This window comes from Solanum lycopersicum, chromosome 6, assembly GCF_036512215.1.
Source record: "Solanum lycopersicum chromosome 6, SLM_r2.1".
NCBI classification, from domain to species: Eukaryota; Viridiplantae; Streptophyta; class Magnoliopsida; order Solanales; family Solanaceae; genus Solanum; species Solanum lycopersicum.
Genome location: NC_090805.1, coordinates 45,829,500 through 45,848,552, shown reverse-complemented (window position 1 = coordinate 45,848,552; position 19,053 = coordinate 45,829,500). Strand labels below are relative to the sequence as shown.

The 19,053-nt window shown below is 38.8% G+C and overlaps 2 protein-coding genes across 11 annotated transcripts; one reads left to right on the top strand and one right to left on the bottom strand.

The window, feature by feature from the left end:
- The first annotated feature begins 125 nt into the window (after positions 1-125).
- LOC101259449 (uncharacterized) lies at positions 126-1,703 on the top strand. The gene has a single exon (XM_004242128.4). The coding sequence runs from the start codon at positions 126-128 to the stop codon at positions 1,128-1,130; it is 1,005 nt and encodes a 334-aa protein (XP_004242176.1). The 3' UTR covers positions 1,131-1,703.
- Positions 1,356-17,633, bottom strand: LOC101259758 (formin-like protein 20). Of its 10 annotated transcripts, none has more exons than XM_026031649.2 (17): positions 16,996-17,631; positions 15,626-16,332; positions 15,324-15,545; positions 12,193-15,233; positions 11,989-12,112; positions 11,633-11,704; positions 10,155-10,253; positions 9,947-9,988; positions 7,505-7,585; positions 7,384-7,434; positions 7,220-7,304; positions 6,346-6,440; positions 4,616-4,687; positions 4,422-4,538; positions 3,207-3,275; positions 3,040-3,106; positions 1,356-2,381 (listed from the first exon to the last, which is right to left on the bottom strand). In XM_026031649.2, the coding sequence occupies exons 1-17, from the start codon at positions 17,066-17,068 to the stop codon at positions 2,236-2,238; spliced, it is 5,163 nt and encodes a 1,720-aa protein (XP_025887434.1). In that variant the 5' UTR covers positions 17,069-17,631; the 3' UTR covers positions 1,356-2,235. The 10 variants fall into 10 exon arrangements, 6 of the variants coding, with proteins under 6 accessions (XP_025887434.1, XP_025887435.1, XP_069155496.1 ...); XM_026031650.2 differs by having other exon boundaries at positions 7,505-7,564; XM_069299395.1 differs by having other exon boundaries at positions 7,220-7,301; positions 7,505-7,564.
- Positions 17,634-19,053: the final 1,420 nt, after the last annotated feature.

The window sequence follows — 19,053 nt, the reverse complement described above, 5'->3', positions numbered from 1 at the left end:
AAAACAGAAACAACTCCACGGCACCAGCAATTAGTTGTTGGCTTATCTGCAAAGAAATATCTTTTTTGCTTCTGAAATAGAGGAGGAAACATCATTGCCAACTCCTATGCCTCAAATATACCAATATGAAAGACTATTCATCTGTTCCAATGCAGGGGTCTGGCAAGATTATCAGAAGATCAATCTTTATCTTTCTGCAAAATTACCAGTTTTACACTACAATAGCAGCAGTCCTCGCGTTCCCTTTTGCTGCCTCGGTTCTTCTGCTACAAGCATTCGTCCCCTCTACATGTTTCCTCCTAGCAATCCACGATCACCTGCATTCTCTATTTGATGCAGTGGGATTACCATCCTCTTCAAAACTCTTCACCCTTTTGAATTCCAAGCTTTCTCAGACCTTTGCAATCTCTTTTCTTGCATTTCCTTTCACCCTTACCTCTCTCCTTTTCGCAAAGGCATCCGTGATTGAAGCTCTCAGTGATCAGAAATCATTCAAGAAACCTGCATTTTTTTCTTTTTGTTCACTCTACAGTTCCCTTCTTCTCACTCAACTTTGCAACACAATAGTCATCATCTCAGCAAATGCAACTTGTTTTACTCTCCTATTTTTCACCTTCAATATTTTTAATTACGGATTTAACCTTTCATCTCCAAGCCCCATCCTCTTTATTTCAGCAACAGGAGCAATAATTTGTTCAATCATTTCAGCCAGCACTTTGATCATCTGCAACTTGGCACTGGTATTATCAGGACTGGAGAACATAGGAGGGTATATGGCAATTCTCAAGGCTTGTTTTTTAATCAAAGGGAAAAATGCAACAGCATTATCGTTAGCCGTGATTTTCAACTTGGCCTTTGCTGCAGTTGAAGTTCTATACCAATACAGAATTGTCAAATCTTATCATCATAAAAGAACAGGCTTTTCTGCTATTGCTTTGGAAGGAATGTTCATTGCTTATTTGTATGCCATTCTTCTGGTTCTTGACACCATTTCTAGCTGTCTTTTCTTCGAATGCTGTAAAAAGAGCTGCCAGATGGATGAAGAAGGATGTTTTCCTTATCAAATTGAGATTGAAGACAGAGATCACCATACAGTACTGTTGATAAAGAACTTAGAGGAGCTTTCTTGAGTTTACTGAGTAATTCAACTGATTCTGTATCATGTATTATTCATTTGTCATATGAATTCGTCCAAATATAGGTTCCTACAGGAGTAAATATAGCTTCAAACATGAAAGACAGGAAGCAATTCTTCGGTTTATTGTAGTATAATTATGATCTCAAGAAAACTCACTAAGAGATAGGGTAAGGCTGCAAGTTTTACACATATACATGAAGATCAACAAAGTGGCAAATTTCCTTCCAAATATTGGAAACTCAAAACAGTAGATCATCAAAAGATTACAAGGTGTTCTTGAGTAAAACGTGGATGTCCAAGTATGAAAAATAACAAGATTTCAAGATCAATGAATGAAGATATCATATTATTTTCCAAAATTTGATTCTAAGGAAGGTGGGAAACTAACCCTACAGCCTACATTTTGTTACACTGCTATTGCTAAAAATACCTATTTCTATCCTCTTCTATGCTTTCTGTACAACTTTCCGTGTTGGATTCCCCTGACAAGGAACCCGTTTCTATGTTACAATGAAAAGATTGAACTAGAGATCTAAATACAGGGGTTAGTTGAGCTTTGTACAAACTATTCATGTTACACTTCCAAATTCACATTTTGCATGGCATAATCTCCATCAAGGTGAACTCGCCGACAACGACTCCATCGTGTTGGTTCAACAAATGCATAGCCAAATTTACATTCTTTAGATGCATTTCTCTGTTTAATCATGCAGCACACGCTCCAGGACGGACGGCAGTCATGATCACCCGTCAATAACAAAAATCCAGGCGATCGATTTTTGGACCAACGGGTTCCTTGCATCATCCAAGAGCTCAGACAACAGTGTGTTTTCTTGAGCTTCTCTCTGCAAAGCACTCCAAGAGCCCAGACAAGAATGTGTCCTTTTCAGTTTCCCTCTGCAAAGCACTTCTGCTATTTCCAGGTTCACGAGCTTTAATGTTCGACGTTCTTTCTTGAGCCCAGAGAAAGCCAAAACCGATAGATCGATATTGGAGGCTTCTGGTTTGACTTAATACCAATGTCCTTAGATAACCAACAGACAGAGGCCACATGACTCCAAAAATTCCCTGAAGCATGAATCATCCCCATTCAGTTCTCACCCTTCTTTTTTAAGCTGCTTCTTTTCTGCATTCTCCATTTCGGCTTCCTTCTGAACTTTCTTCTTGTCTTGTTCAGCCTGCTTCAAGTTCTCCTCGTGGGCTTTCCGGAATAACCTCACAAAATTTAAGAGGGTTGCAGTGACTGCAGTGTATGAAACAGATACCACACAACAAACAATTAGGAGTCAAACCTTCAAAAGCACTAGCACAGAAATGAGAATAACGATGCATAAATGAATCATATATGGAATAAACCGGATTGAATAAAATTCAATGCCAACATAAATTCAGAATTTCTCTAGTAAATTCTTTGCATGTAACTTAAATACCAGGTGGTGCAAACTAGTCAAATGCTGATTTGATTAGTGTTATCTCTTTTTTTTTCTTTAACTAGAAAGGACAGTTTGAGCTCCATACACAGCTATACCCCAAATGGTTTGGCACTGCCCTAGACAATGTAAACCTCTACTAGGAAACTTCTCCACATATGCTAGATCAATCGAGTCTGATAACTTAGAAATCTTGTTGGCAGATCCATATCTGGCATAGTCTTAATTGAATCTAACATTATCTTCCTCTGAAACAAGCGGAGTATATTATGAAAAGGTTTATATTTCCTCGACAATTAGCAGTCGCGTGCTGTAATAAACCTATTACTATGTTATCATATTTGGTAGTATAACTCTGAAGGACATCAAAGGCAACAATGTAATGTTCACAACTCTATAGAACCACTTTCATCAGCTCAATTTTGTCACCAGAAGGCCAATGGGGGATAAAATATTTTGTACAAATGATACCTTGTTCAAATGGACATTTGGCGGGATCCTCATTAAAATATAGCGCAAGTGCATCTGCATTTCTGCCCTGTGCATCAAGTACAACCATAAAACATATCATTGACACCATAGAAATTGATGCTGTAACATAATACAACAAAGAGGTAACTAAATGCAAAGGAAATTACCGCCACAGAATACAAATCCCGGAGAGATCCCACCTCTGCTTCAGATGCACCAATGAATTCCTTTAAGGTCTGGTTTACCAGACGTAGAAAATCAAACTTATAAGGACCAAAGATGGCGCAGATTATACTAGTTTGTTACGAAATGATTGCAACTTAATAGCCGCATGGTAATGAGTCCTATCAACTCTTATGTTAAATGAATTACCGAATTAAGGAAACAAAGTAGAAAATGATAAAAGGTAAAGATATACAACTACATGAGAGTCAAATAGTGCTAGTCCATCAAAATTCAGCTGCAAGCTAAAAGACTATTCTATCAATCAATTAAATAGTAGAAAAAAATGACAATCACAGTTCCTTGTTATCTCCTATCCAAATGCAAACAGCAGTACTTTACTACTCCAGAAAACTGTTACCCTCTTTTTTCGGAAGAGGGGAGATACGTCAGTTAAGACAGATAAGAAAAATTACTCACTAACAGCAACTTTCATCCTCCTGTTACTGTCAAACCATTAGGGACTGATCGAGACATAAAGCTTTGCTTAATTTTATCAACTATCATAGGTAAATAATTGTATAAATGATACACTTAAAAGGGAGACCAAGGCATTTGTGAAGAAAATGGACCATGGGCCTAACTCAACCAAAAGCTAGTTCATGAGGTGAGAATTGCTCAAGACCGTATAATGAGACAAACAACTCATCCCTCCTCCAATGTGTGGCACTTACCAATTTTCACTTTCACCAATGAAAACTCTCACATATCACATAAAAGGTCGACTGGATTTGCTTAAAGTTAGATTGCCTGTATTCAAAATTAATCGCTTAGCATATACATATATATATACATATATATATGAGCTCTATATGGACTTGATTTGCTTAAAGTTTGATGAAATTCTAGTGCCAACTGTTCATTAAAGCTTGATCTGCTTTAAGGTTAAAAAATGGACCTTCTAGAGAGAGAGAGAGAGAGCGGAGGAGGGGGAAGCAAACATGAAAGATTAATACCTTAAATGTGGCTGTTCTTGGTAAAGGAAAATTTGCAACAGAAAAAGGACTTTCTGATCCAATTTTCAATTCTACAAGAAGAGGGAGAAAACTAGGAAGTCCTAAAATGCAGTATTTCAACACTCCTAATGTGTAGGGCACTAAAAAATGTGAACAGATAAAACTGAGGCATAGTTTATGAAAGATTTAAAAGAACCGTCTTACCTTGCAAAAGATTTCAGACACCGGGCCATCATTCACAGATGACTCTAGTTCCTTCTTAACTTTTTCCAGCCCCTTGATGATTGCTTGCATTTCTTCTGCCAAAGACTTCAATTGAATCTGCAAGGATAAACTAATTTCTAATTAATCTGGATAAATTAAAGAAGTATCAGCAGAAAGAGAGGTAGATAGATAACCTTTGATGCAGCCTCCATGCTTACAAGACTTTCATGGAAGTCTAAAAGTTCTGGTGTCTTGGAAGCAAGAACCTGAGAAAACAGAGTAGTGTTAATATGACGACCTCACGTAGTATAATCAGTTAATAATTCCTTTTTATCACCTATGTTTTCATCTTGGAAATGGAACCATTGAGAAAAATGATGGCTAAAGCAATAACAGGTGGTAACTCAGGTGGTGTCATCTCTCAAGATCAACTTTAGAAAGTGTGGGATCATCCTAGTGGGTGAAGTTGAGAACATCGGCAGTTTATTACAAGTGTTTTATTGCTGAGCTTAGAGCTCTTCCCAGCAGCTACATCGGTTTGCCCTAGATGTTCCAACAAGGATCAAACGACACGGAATCCAGTATTAAAAAAAAAAAGTAGAAAAGAGGCTCTCAGGATGGAAAACAAGGTATTTGTCAAAATGAGGAAATGAAGTTTTAATGAAAAGCATACTATCAAGCCTTTTCACATACATTATGTCTTTGTTACAAGAACCAACCAGCATACAGGTAAATTGGAATGACTTTAGGGGAACTTTTAGGTTCTCAGAAAATGACGCTAGGAAGTTTAACTTGATTCGTTGGGAGACTATAATGACGCGAAGAGTTCGTCCAGCCTTGGGGTGAAAAATGTCCGGGTTGTTAACAACGCCTTGTTAGGGAAATGGCCAAAGTCAAGATAGAGAAAAAACTCTACAGATGGGGATGACAGAGGGAAAATATGGGTTTGTTGAAAGGAGAATGGAGGACAAGATAAAATATAAACTACTCTTTAGCTGCGAGGAACATTTTGAAGGATTGGGGAAAAAATCAGTAAGTCACATACATGGCAGGGGAAGGGTTCAGGGTTAATTTTTGGGGGCTCAAGTGGTATGGAGATAATGCATTGAGATTCACAATGCCTAACAATTATAGCATTTCCAGCAAAAAAGAGATGACAGTCCAACAGGTTCAAAAGTTACACGAACGGGAGTCTCATAGGACTAAAGGACCAAAGGTTTAGAAGGAACCTTCCAAAATATGGTTGAATTGTACTATAAACAAAGCTATAGCATGACAACTAGGATTCTGGGAGATGGAAGGAGTGTAGTGGCCTTTTATTGTGAAGTTTCATCCATAATGAACTCATGGACAGAAAAGAATCTGCAATTGTTAGCCGAAGTACAGGGATTCTCAAAGGAATCCAAGCTTTTAGCAGCTGGACAGGAGCTTAGTGGACAAGCTAGAATTATTCAGCTATGGTGGTTGAAAAGATAGAAGATGAAGAATCGAATTCCATTGGAAAGTGTACTTGTATATTCAATTGATGGTTCCATCTGTAATGGTACAATGCCTTATATAGAAATGAGAAAGAATCGTATCTTGCTAGCTGCTTCTAACTAATCCAACAGCATGACTAACTACTCATAAGGTAAAACTAGCTAACTTGATCAGCTGATTCATTTGTTGTGTAACAGCAATTTCACTTTATCAATTGGATTTCCTTTTCGTGCATCCATGAGATTCCATTTTGTATAGAAGATTGAGGTGTCTTGGTAGAGAATCTTATTAAATTGTAGATTCTCTGCTTTTTGGTATGCCACGTGCATGCAAGAGATTTCTCCCCCATCATAAAATTATTCTACCGTCTCAAAAATAATTAATCAAACAGAGGGGAATCATGTGAACAGAAGAAACTTTCTGGAAAAGATGAAACGGACAGTACCTGGCAAAGATAATGCATGAGTGTCATCTTGTTGTTCGTAGCACGTGTATCAGCGAGCTTCAAAAGACTGTCCAACTTAAATCCAATGGCAGAACCTGGAGTAAAGAATTACATGGAATTTAATCTTGAAATTTTGTTGACCCAAACTTCAACATGAAATCAGGTCTAATGTTCCATCGAACTAATTCAGCCACATAAATAATGCATAATGTTCTTAGTGCAAGAAACAGTATTAATTATAATCATACTCGTCTTTCTACTCATAAAACACTGATTATATTTCCAAAACTAGAATCTACACTAAGCTTTCCAGATCCCAAAATGGCAAAATTGACTAACTTTGGAGCAAAACTATGAGTTATAAGCATCCTGAATATTAATTCATCTTTCCAAAAATTTGCAAAGGATATCAAACTAATTAGTTATGTGGCATAATTTCTTTAGCTTGCACTCTGATCGTGAAACTAAATGGATTCAAATGGAGAAGAATGGATATAAAGGATTCATATTGCCACCTCAACTAATTTTTTATTACAAAACAACATGCTTAGGGTCAATGCTTATGCTACTTATTTAGGTAGAAAATGATATAAAAAATTGAAACCAAACTCCCCCTGAATTAATCAAAAAAGTATTACCCATTATAGCAACAAGCAATTCTTGTTTTGAATTTTCCCCAAAACCAAAGAGCATTAAGTACCAGTTGCAACATTAAAAAAATATCCATTATTGTATTTAGAATAAAAGTTTCCCCATTACTTTATATTTGATAGTGTTGAAGGTTTTGAAAACCTACATGATGGGCATCATTGGTTGTAAAAAGAAAAGGGTTAAGTAAAGCTCACAAAGACATTCCAAAAACAGGAATTCTTACCTCTGGCAGTTCCCTGATTTAACGTATTCCCAAGAAACAAAATTTTCTTCAATATCTCCTTCAATTTTAAAGAACTTCGGACCTGCTACATGCACATTGAGTTTTGTTAAAAATTAGATAAAAAGAAAGAACAAAGAAGAGATATGCAGAACCTAGCAAATTACCTCTCCGCATGCAGAGTTCACAGTGGTTAAGCTTTTCTTGAAGTCTGTCACCTGAAACGAAGCTAAATTTAGATGACACAGAAATTACTTTAGTACAGAAGATATCTAGATGCACACAAACCTGAGCCTTGAACTGAATCTTGAAAAGAAACACTCTTAATTTCGACTCTACTCGTGGCACCTTCATCAACTCCAAAAAGAACTGACAGTCAAAGGTAAAATCAGGAACACCGGAGAAGCATGGGATCTAAGCTAGAAGGTACTGTAAAATGAAAGCAAGTATCAGCTATTCCTCGAATCTTGAAATAGTAAGACCTCCAATGGCAGGGAAAAGAAACAATTCTTACAAGAATTCCCAAACGTGATAATGGAATAAGGGAGTACATCATAAATTGGACTTTGACCACTCTAATCATTCAATCATAAGAAGGTGTTAACATTGGTGAAGTCGTCATAATCATGAATATCTGTCACCTGCCATGGCCTCTCAACTCAGTTATCTCTAAAACATTGAAATTCAAAATAATTAATCTTCTTTCACCAGGGGAAGGCCACTACCGTTGTTAATGATTCTTTTAGAACTCAATAAGTTCATCATTTAGTCAGAACTACATATACTGCCTGAGCAATTAAAAGTTGGTCAATGAGATCTCGTCAATTTAGATTTCACAAACTTTATTATTTAATATTGTTAATTTTCTTTGCTGTCTGTGCTGGTTAAGTTATTCTCACTAGCCAAGGGAAAAGAACGACTTTCAATTATACTAAGGTAGCACAATGGTCAATGGATGTCAGTATACCAGAGGTGCAGGTTCTAAATTATGTCAAAGCAACTCCATTCTTCTTTCTTCTCTTCCCTCAAATTTGTGTAGGTCTCCTTTCTATTCTACCAGTTGCCAAAGTTGTTCAAATATTTTCTAGATCAAAGAACCCGTTTTCTTTCTTTTTTTTACTCTTTCCCTTAGTTCTTTCTATTATTATTATTATCGAAATACCAATTCATGCAACATGCTCATTATCTCTCTGCTTGCCACCTCCTCTTAGATTCTCTGCACTCGCTATCAACATTGACACATTCTTCTTTCCTCCCTCTCACTATGACGCTCATAGACAATCTACTACTATCACATATCCGAAAGCTTTTACAGAAGTTGGTAAAAACTTTTAAATGCGGTAGTAGGCTAGAGACCACCAGCAGATGTTGAGAGGAAATAGCTAGGACCAAATAATGGTCGTTAGGATGCACGGATGCATACTAGACTTTGACGGGATAGGGCCCTTAATTTTTCTATCAGAATATTGGAAGTCACAAGGAGCTCTTGTTTCATCTATGTCATAAGCTTTGTATGACATCTGTTTCAAACTGAATTTGGTAAACGATTCTTCATCAGACAGGTTGACACTCACAATGGAGATTTCAGCATCAAAATGGAGAAAACTCCTTTGTTTACTTCCAACCAAGTTTATTATGTTTTAGTTCATTAATGAGAAGTAATCTCGGAAAAATTGAAACTTAGGTCACCAGACCAAATAGGTAAAATATGTAACCATATTCAATCCCCTTAGTGGACACAGGAAAATTCTAAGCGAGCCTTGTTCGCCAACTTTTCTCCCCAAATCATGAATAAATAGAGGTTTAGTTTATGAAAGGTTTCTTTATGCCAAATTGGGTGAATTCACGGACCTGCTGTACTGCTACTCAATTTGGGTAAATTCACGGGCCTTACTTCAGAAGCAGATGGTATAAGATGGAAACATGACTCTGATGGAAACAAATATGGGGCAACACCCCAACCAAGGTGAAATGCTTCACCTGGTTGGTCACCAGAAGGGCATGTCTCACTCAGGAAAAACTCAAGAAAAGAGGCTTCGAGATTGTCTCCAGATATTTTTTTGTGTCATGAGAAGGAAGAACTAACAGCCACTTATTCCTACACTGTAGGGTTACTGTTCAGGTGTGGCGCATGGTCTACAACATTTCTCAAGAGCCCTGGGTGATGCCAGAACGTACTACTGATCTTTTGAGCTGTTGGATGAGAGGAGGGAGGGGGGGGGGGGGGGGGCGGGGAAGCAAGACACAAAAAAGATGGTGGTCTATAGTACCTGCTTGTGTCTGGTGGGCTATTTGGAGAGAAAGAAATCTTAGGTGTCATGGGAATATTACTAACACTATGCAGAAAGTTAAAGAAAATTGCATCAACATTTTTTTTTGGTGTGAAGAAGAGGGTATAGAAGTAGTAGAACAGTTGGTAGATTTCCAAGGATCAATGTAATTATGGTTTTAGTTTGTAACTTTTTGGAGGTAGCCAGCATACCCTTAGCGCTGAAGAGTACAACTTTAACTTTATTAAAAAAAAAAGGTTTCTTTATACCAAATTCAGTTCCAAAATATATGGTTGGATGTTTCCTGAAACAATCCCAACTTCATAGAGAACCCATGACAACATATCATAGTAAAGAGAGATGAAAACTTTAAAACGATAGGCACTTATAAAGTATGACATAAAACAAAGATCATCATCATGCAGTGATTAGATAGGTACAATAAAACTGATGGGCTAACCTGTTCACACTTCCCCAGAAGCTCCTTGTCACCAGTGTAACCCTGAGTAGTTGTATTAGTAAACAATCATTTAAAAGTAAGAATGTATAAAACTTTTCAGAGATATCAACTGAGAAAAGGAGAGAGGAGACTGAAAGGAGTAGAGGAGCAGAAAAGAACAAGAAATCAAAGTCAGGACGGATAAGATCTTCAGATCAGTAAGCTTTACCTTAAGAAGATCCATCTCTTCTTTCGTAGGACAAAATTTTATCAGATTCTCCACCTGATCTGCATCTAAAATTGACTCATCCATTGCCAGTGCAGCTGCCTATGGCCATAACAAGAACCATTGTCATTGCGTTTACAAGAGAGGACTAGAAAACATCATGAGGACAAGCATGAATATTAATCAATTAGCTTGGCCTCAATCTAATACCAGTTGGTTATGCTATATGCATGCTTGATATGCATTTGCTTTATTCATGCCTGTTTCTTATTCGTTAAAAGTTTTTCTTTTCTTGCAAATTTGGGGAACTCTAAACCTCACACTTCTACACCGAAATCATCAAGGGACAAAGCAAGAATATTCAAGAGAAAGGGAATCACCTAGGTCTATGTAGAGCCCAGTATGTACAACCACGGAGGAAAGGAAGTTTCTAATTCTATTTTCTGTATTCCTTCAACCCTGATTTCAAGTTGTACACATTTCTAGTACACCTTGACAAAGAAGGAGAGAATGTAGCCGCAATTTGCCACATTGTATATCAAAGGACCAAGATAGTTGAAAGAAAAAGTAGAAAGATGAAGGAGAACTAATAGAAGAAAGGAAAGCCTATGAGGTCTCATCATCTTGTGTGGGGTCCTAGACCGTTTGAACCACAATGAGAAGTCTAATTAACAACAAAGTAGATTCCACATTAACATATCAACCTCATTCCGAGGCTGAGGATTTCGACAGCCTGAGAAAATTCTTCTTTTCTCTTTCGAATGAACAAATATAAGTTGGATTAAGAGCTAATACCCATCTATATCAATTATTCCCCCTACTTAACACGTAATGGGGTATTCTTTTCAAGCTTAAAGGAAAGGAGGAAAAATAAATGAAGGGTCTCTTATACTATGACTTGATAAGGATGGGTAGTTTGACTGGGCACCCCAAACACATTTAAAATATATCAGTTTTTTTTCTGTATAACCCAAACATTGTCTGAATTATGTGATCCATGCTTAGATGACCAGGTAGCTCTCCTGTTGTCACTAGTATTCTTTTTCCCCTAGATTACAACACATACATTTGGCCTCTAGAATTCTATGATGTGATCTCGAAGAAATGTTTAAACTAGTTGGATATTGGAAGAAAGAAAATGATTGAGTTAGGGCACTGACAAGGGATCGGTCTTTCCCCTTATACTATTAACCGTGAGCAGTTTAAAATTTGATACCCACAGTGCAGTCTGTGACTTGTAAGTCAGCTGAAAGACGTGAAATTCAGAAAATTTGAAGATATAGACTCTCACTATCCTAAACAAAGAGATAGAATCCCACAATCTTATTCAGTTAGATTGCATGCTTAACCCCCCCCCCCTCCAGTGTGTGTGGGCATGCGCAACCAGACAGGGAGCTATTTTTCTGTGAAAACAAAGGAGGCTTCTTCAAAAAAGAAAATTAAAGAAAATAGAAAATATTTAAGAGAAGTACTAAACTAACCATCATGTCTGGAAGTGGCATTTTCACCTTTGTGAGCATAATCTCCGTATTGTTTGCCCTTCTTAGGTCAACCTACCAAAGAAATACAAAGAAAATAAATTAGGAAAAGAAGAATTCATGTGAGACAGAAATAAAACAAAGAAAAAGAGTTCCTCAAAATAACTAATGTCAAATTTTCACAGAAACAAACTACAGTTAATCATCTAAGAAGGATCTAGCAAAGAAAAATAAATAAATAATCATTACAGAACCAGGAGAGACTGCAAGAATAAAGCAACAAAATAAATATTAGTCCTTTTTTGTTAGATTCTTTGCAGATGGTTCCTAGAAGAAAGGCACTGAATAGTATTAATTACCAGTTGAACCTTGTCTGGCTTAGAATCAGCAGACTTCTTCTTTGCTCCAGCTTTACCCGCACTACTTGCCTTGGGGGTGGCTGAGAAAAGAATCTCAATTTCTGACACATCAAACTCTGGTGCACTTGATTTGGAGCAAAAGTTATCAGTATTTCAATTAAGTTGAATATAAGCACTTTCAAACTAAAAAATCATGGAACATACATTTGAGGCCCTCCATGTCTCTGCAGTTCCTCCCATAGGCTTCCCTGTAGTGCCCTGGTTACCTTGCTCCAGTGCAATGGTTTTAAATTAGATCTTGACCGTGAAAGCGCTGGAGCTCTCCCCGCAGGAAGTCCTCTGCCGGCTGCCCCAGGTCCTTTAGCGCCAAATGGTGGTGGCGGGGGAGGTCCACCACCTGGTGCTCTTGGAGCTCCAGGAGGAGGAGGTGGACCAGGTGCACTACCTCCTGGAGGTGGTGGGGGAGGTGGACCCGGTGCTCTACCTCCTGGAGGTGGTGGAGGAGGTGGACCAGGTGCACCACCTCCAGGAGGGGGTGGAGGAGGTGGTGCTCCACCAGGAGGAGGAGGAGGAGGAGGTGGTCCTCCACCACCAGGGGGAGGTGGAGGAGCTGGAGGACCTCCACCCGAGGGAGGTGGAGGAGCTGGTGGGCCACCGTAGGAAGGAGGTGGAGGAGCTGGTGGGCCACCGTAGGAAGGAGGTGGAGGAGCTGGTGGGCCACCGTAAGGGGGTGGTGGAGGAGCTGGTGGGCCACCATAAGGGGGTGGTGGAGGAGCTGGTGGGCCACCGTAAGGGGGTGGTGGAGGAGCTGGTGGGCCACTGTAAGGGGGAGGTGGAGGAGCTGGTGGGCCGCCATAAAATGGAGGTTGAGGAACTGGAGTGCCGCCACAAGGTGGGGGAGGAGGAGCTGGAGGTGGTGGTGGAGCTCCTGGTAATGGAGGAGGAGGCGGTGGAGCTGCTGACAATGGAGGAGATGGTAAAGGTGCAAGATGCAAAGGAGGGGGAGGAGGCGGTGGTGGTGCTCTAGATAAAGAAGATGGGGTGGAAAGAGGATGAGGACAAAGAATTGAAGGTGGAGTATTGTACGAAAGGGGTGGAGGAGGGGGAGGGGCAGTTGGTGCCGAAACATTTCTTGAAGGAAGTAAGGGTGGAGGAGGTGGAGGCAGAATTAATATTGGAGAATTTCTTGAAACAGGTGGGGGTGGGGGTGGGGGTGGAGGTGGAGGTGGGGGTCGAGTTGGGGCCGGATCATTTCTTGGTGGAGGTGGAGGCAAAAATTGCATTGGAGAATTTGTTGAGACAGGTGGGGGTGGAGGTGGAGGTGGAGGTGGAGGTAAAGGTGTAGATAGAGGTGGACTTGATGGAGATTGAAGTGAAGGTGTAGATAGAGGTGAACTTGGTGGAGGCGAAGGTGGGAGAGGTGCATTTCGCGAAGGAGTTGAGGTAGGTGGAACAGAATCATTCTGTGAAGGTGGTGAAGGAGGAGATACCTGCATAGGAGGTGGGGGAGGTGAAGCTGAAGCACCAAGTAAAGAAGGTAGCTTAGGTGAAGAAGTAAGTGGTGGATCACTCATTGTTAGCGAAGAAGGAACTCCAGGCACAATCACAAATGGTGGAGGTGGTGGAGGGGCACTGTAAATTGCAGGTATAGGGAGAGGAGGAGGGGGAGGAGGTGGTGGTGGTGGAGGGGATATTCTAAGTCTTTCTAGCTTTGGTGCATGTGGAGGTGAAGGTGGAGGTGGAGTTAATGCTACCAAGGAAGATGCTGCACAAGCCGCATTTGGCAAAGAAGTGGGTGAGGGGGTTGGTGACAATACCCTACCAACTTTCAGTACAGTAGATAATGTGGGTGGTAAAGGTGGGGGAGGAGGGGGAGGGGGATGAGAGATACCCATATGAGCCATTCTCAAGCCATTTGATGATGGAGGGGAAGGCGGAGGTGGAGGTGGGGGTGGTGGTGAAAAGGATTTGACATTTTGAATATGAGAGCTACCTATCTGAGTCTTTCTCAAACTATTTGTTGGTGGAGGTGGAGGTGGAGGTGGTGATAAGGATTTGACATTTTGATTATGTGATGGGATTTGAGAAGGTGGAGGTGGGGGTGGGGGTGGAGGTGGGGGAGGGGAGGAGTGGTGGGTCAAAGAAGCAGTTATAATGTGGTCTTTCTGTGAAGACTCAGGTAGCATTGTGGAAGCTGGCATGTTAGTACTTGCTTCCTGAATAGGAGGCAATTCAAGTGATAAAGTACTTGGATATTGAAATGAAGGTAGGGGACTTGAAGGGGATGCCTGAAGGTCAAGTGCCTGACTCTCAACTGATTCTGATGAATAGGTCATTGCAACAGGTGCCTCCTTGACTGTTGTTGACATGTCTAATGATGCAGGACATGAAGAGCGTTTCTTTGGAATACGACCAGCTCCAGCTAGAATTTTAGCTTCTGAAGAAGCTCGAGGAGAGGGCGATTTTGATTTAAACCCAGATTGAGAATCCTTTGTAACAGCAAGCGCTGGTGGAGCACTCTTATACCTTGATGCTGGATATGCCACATGCATTGAATTAGTGTAAGAACCTTTATTAGAAGGGATCCACCGAGACACTGCATTTGGCTTTGCTAGTCGAGACAGAGTTCCCTGAGATTCTTTCTGTTTAGATTTATTTTTAGGTCCAATCCCATCTACAGCAAGTTTGGAGCTTGATGCTAGTTGTTTCTTAAGAGATGAAGGTGCCTTCTCATTCTTTCCTTTATTGATATCAGCAGTAAACTGTGAACCCTGCCTCTCCTGACTCAAGGGGCCTTCTATATCTTGCTTATTATCTCCTTGTGACATGACATTTGCCCCCGATGTTTGTGCTACTGAATCTTTGCGACTAGAAACATCAGAAATAACAGCCTCGGAGTTAATCAAGTGGTCCCTATCCCCTAAACCATTTGTTTTTGATGCTTGTTGAGTAGAATCCATATTTTCTTCTAGTTTGCGATGACCTTCAACAAATGAACAATCTTGAAAGGCATGATGCTCCAACTCTTCTTTCCATGTTTCAATGTTGTCATCATCCTGCATACTGTCTTGAACTGAATGGGCATCAGATTCCCCTCTTCCATCCTGTGCATCAACAGCATTGCTGAATATCTCTTCCACCTCAAAGAACTCGTCGGGTGAAGCTCCCTCAGTTGCATTATCATCCTCGTCTGGTGCTTCAGTGGTTATAATAGGTGGAAGAGCATCAGCGTCCGAAAAGAGTACCTGGTACAGAAATGAGCATTATTCAACTCCTGTAGTTCGTGTTAAAGGATAAAGGAAAAAGGGCCAAGTTCAGAGGAATAAATACCAAACCTCTGCTTTGAACTCCCTGGAAAATTGGTCTTTTGCATCCCATGGGACATCAACTTCATCACGAGTTAACATCAAAACATTTGAGCGAATAAATGCCGTGTGGAACATAGCCCTGAATATCATTACTTCCCTAACTAGATCATCTTCCAAATGGATGCACTCAAGAACAACATCTCCTTGAACACGACAGTGGATATCTATTTTCACCAGTGCACACTCTTCCTGGAGAGGGTAAGTCAGCAGAATACTTCAGATTGCAGCTAATTACCTGTAAGTCTCAAACATTTGAAGCTTAGCATTACCTGTCGGTAGAGGCGGCCATGATGTTTTGTCTTTGAAGTTGAAAAGAGGAGTTTAGAACTCCTATTGGACGTTGGTGAAGCAGGGTCCAAACCATAGGCACGAACCATCAGTCGGCAGCCCCTCCCACCATCAAATTGAGGAAGGACCCTGAGTATAATACAATCTAAAGCAAAAGGTATATCTGATGGCAGCCAATCTAAGCCAATATTTCTTCTGGTGATATAGTGAAGATATCTAAGCTGAGATGGCTGTGGATTCAGAGGTGATAAAACATAAAGAAGTTCCTTAGGAGCTTGCCTGTATACCATGTCAAGTGTCTTCTGCTCACCGGTGTACTGTTCTCTGTACAAAAGAAGACCAGCAAGCATGAAAGCAAGTACAGGCCACCCACCCCTCTCACAGTGCATCAACAGTACATTTTGTTGGCCCTCGATTGAAAGCCAGCTCTCACTGGATCGCAAGAAGTGCTTGATCATCTCCAGTGGCAATACAGGACACCCCTCATATTTCCGAGGATAATCCATGACAGTCATATCATACTGCGTTAATATATCTGATATTTGGCTCCTGTGATCTCCTTCTTTGAAATTAAAAACCATGAAAGAAGCATCTGGATAATGATCCTGCAGCTGAGCTACAATACCTCCCATGTATGTCTTGTACTCATATTTGTCCAATGCGTCCGTTGAGAAGCAACAATCAAACACTGCAATGTGTGAATTATTGGTCCGAGTTACATCCACCATTAAGATAATAAAGATAGTAAGCTCTACAGATATCACTCAAAATTGTAAAATGAAGTTCACTTTCCAAGTCACAGAACATTATAGCTGGTAACAACAACATATCACAAGTGGGGTCTAGGAAGGGTAAAGCGTACCCAAACCTCACCCCTATTTTGGGAAGTAAAGAGGTTGTTTCCCATAGACCCTCGGCTTAAAGAGAAGCATATTAAAGCAGAACGAACAAAGAAAGCCACAAAGCATTCTGAAAAAAAGGTATACAAAAACTACAACAGAGCACAATAGCTAGGCAAACTACCAAAATGATGGAGCATCAGATTTTCAGTATTGTTTCAAAAACTATATATACATTTTTAGCTCATTAAGCAATTTTTGAAATTCTCATAGTTAAACTGAACGATAAGACATTCCAAATGTAGCTAACTATGATGATCATATAAGCCTTTGTGTCAAAAACAGCTGGAGATCTTTTTTCCCGGGAAATTCCCCTGTTTCTGTAAAAATGAACTTTTCCAACCAAAATCCCAAAAAAATTCATGTTATTGCAAAAATGTAGGTCATCGAACACGCGACAAAAAAACAGAGGAATGTCAAAAACAACATAATTTGGCGGAGAAAAAACATACCATAGACCCGTTCAGAGATCTCTAGAAGCCGATCCGGCGGCTTCCTATAGAAGAATCGTCTGAACAGCGCCATCTAATGGCGCCGTTTCTCTATCAATCGCATCAAAAAATAAAAAAAATAAAACTTGGGTTCCCACCCCCTTCCTTTAACTTTCCAAATGCACACCAATTGATCGCTAAAATGTCTCAATGGATCCTCAAAAATTTCCCACAATACGACATTTTTTTTAAAAAAAATCCCCCAAATGGAATAACACGGTCGATGATCAATGCAGAAATGGGGAGCTGGGTTTTTGTTAAAAAAAAAAAAAAAGCAGCTCAGTTGAAATTGAAAGAAATGAAGAAGAAAATTGTATTGACAAAGATTTAGAGTAAGGGAAAAGTGACAGTAAATTGAATGAAAAAAATGGAAAGAATTTAGGGATTAAGAAAATGCAATGAAAATGATGATCATTGCCATTGATGAAGAAAGTCGTAAGAGAAACAAGAACCGGATTCGGGAAACTGACCCGAACCTGTTACGGTCTTTGTTCGTTACATTCGACCATCTAATTTATATTATGTACACGTGGCATATCCCTGACACAAAGAGAATGTCAGAAACGAAATCTTAGTTTTTTGTTTTGTTTTTTTACAGACAAAAAGAACGACATCTTTATAAATCAAAAAAGTCATTATTTGAACCAGAAATAGTATTTTGTCCTATTAGGGGTCAATTTCCTTTTCTATTTTTTCTTTTTCTTTTTTTTATTTATCTTGTTTAATTTTAAAAAATAATTCAGAAAGGGTGGTATTTATCTTTTGAAAATTTTGATTTTCGAAAATTATGATTTCTAAAAATATTATGTTATTATCTGATACAATTAGATTTTTTAAGTTTATTATTAATATATTATGGTATAGTAAATTGATAGTTATGATTTTTTTTAAAAAAAAGTTTACGTATATTCATACGATTCGATTTTTTAACAAAAAATCTCAATTACATTATATATTAACATCTTAAACATATATAAATATTCAACAGAATATATTTATATACATATAACTTTCTTTGTTAATTAATTATAAAAAAAAATCATATAAGATTAAGTACGTAATATTTGCAAGGTCTAAATAAATAGTCCATATCTTAGTTTATTGACTTATATACGTAAAATTATATTTTTGATACGTTATTGCCTATTGGTATTTCGGTTTATTTAGATATGAAATGTCAAAAAAAAAAAAAGATTCTTATTCATCTGTACTTATAATCCTCTATACTTTTTGGTCAGAGAATATGATGTGCGATGATTGAAACTAATTGGAGAATATTTTGTAGTTTATAAAGTTGAAAAATTAGCACACTTTGACACGTCATAGCACGTTTATTTTCTAATTAAATTAAGTAATTAGAATATATGGTTGACATTTGAATTGCAGATTTTATTGATGCCCCCTATTCACGTTGTATCTAATATTTATTCATTCTGTATTTTTTCGAGGAATTAAAACTTTATATTTTCCACAGAATTGAACTCTATTCTCATTTCCCAATGTTATTATTTCCCTATTCAAAGTATAAATTAAAAAGAAAAAAATCGATTAATAAAGTTACCAACCTACAGAAAATTAACTGTATTTTCTTTTTAAAAAAATATTTCCTCACAATTATCTGTGGTTTAATTTATATTAATTCCTGTAGAATCGAAGAGAATACTATTATGTCCAGTAGCTTTAAATATCTTATTTTGGGCCAACCAATATGGACGCAACCTTGTCGAAGTTGAAATGAAGCCCAGCACTGTTAGTTCAAAGAGCCCAGCACGGTTGTGTACGAGCTACTCCAATATATTGAATTATTAATCTTCAATAGACAATATTGATAACGTAATTAATTAATAACATGATTTAGGAACAATATGGCTATATGTAGTGGCATCGATCGTTCATGTCCAATGTAGGAAGGTCACTTCTTTCTCTCATTCAAAATCGTGCACGAGACTTTCATCTCACACGGCTCCCAAGTGATAAAAGGGACGGAGGCAACCCTTTAATCGTGGATTCATCAGAATT

Bases quoted from the DNA above. Each gene is read 5' to 3' on its own strand.
- LOC101259449 (XM_004242128.4), top strand. From the start codon at position 126: ATGAAAGACTATTCATCTGTTCCAATGCAGGGGTCTGGCAAGATTATC.
- LOC101259758 (XM_026031649.2), bottom strand. From the start codon at position 17,068: ATGGCGCTGTTCAGACGATTCTTCTATAGGAAGCCGCCGGATCGGCTT. The intron at 16,333-16,995 runs GTATGTTTTTTC...CACACATTGCAG, and splicing joins GATCTCTGAACGGGTCTATG to TGTTTGATTGTTGCTTCTCA. The intron at 2,382-3,039 runs GTATCATTTGTA...CATACACTGCAG, and splicing joins CAAATGTCCATTTGAACAAG to TCACTGCAACCCTCTTAAAT.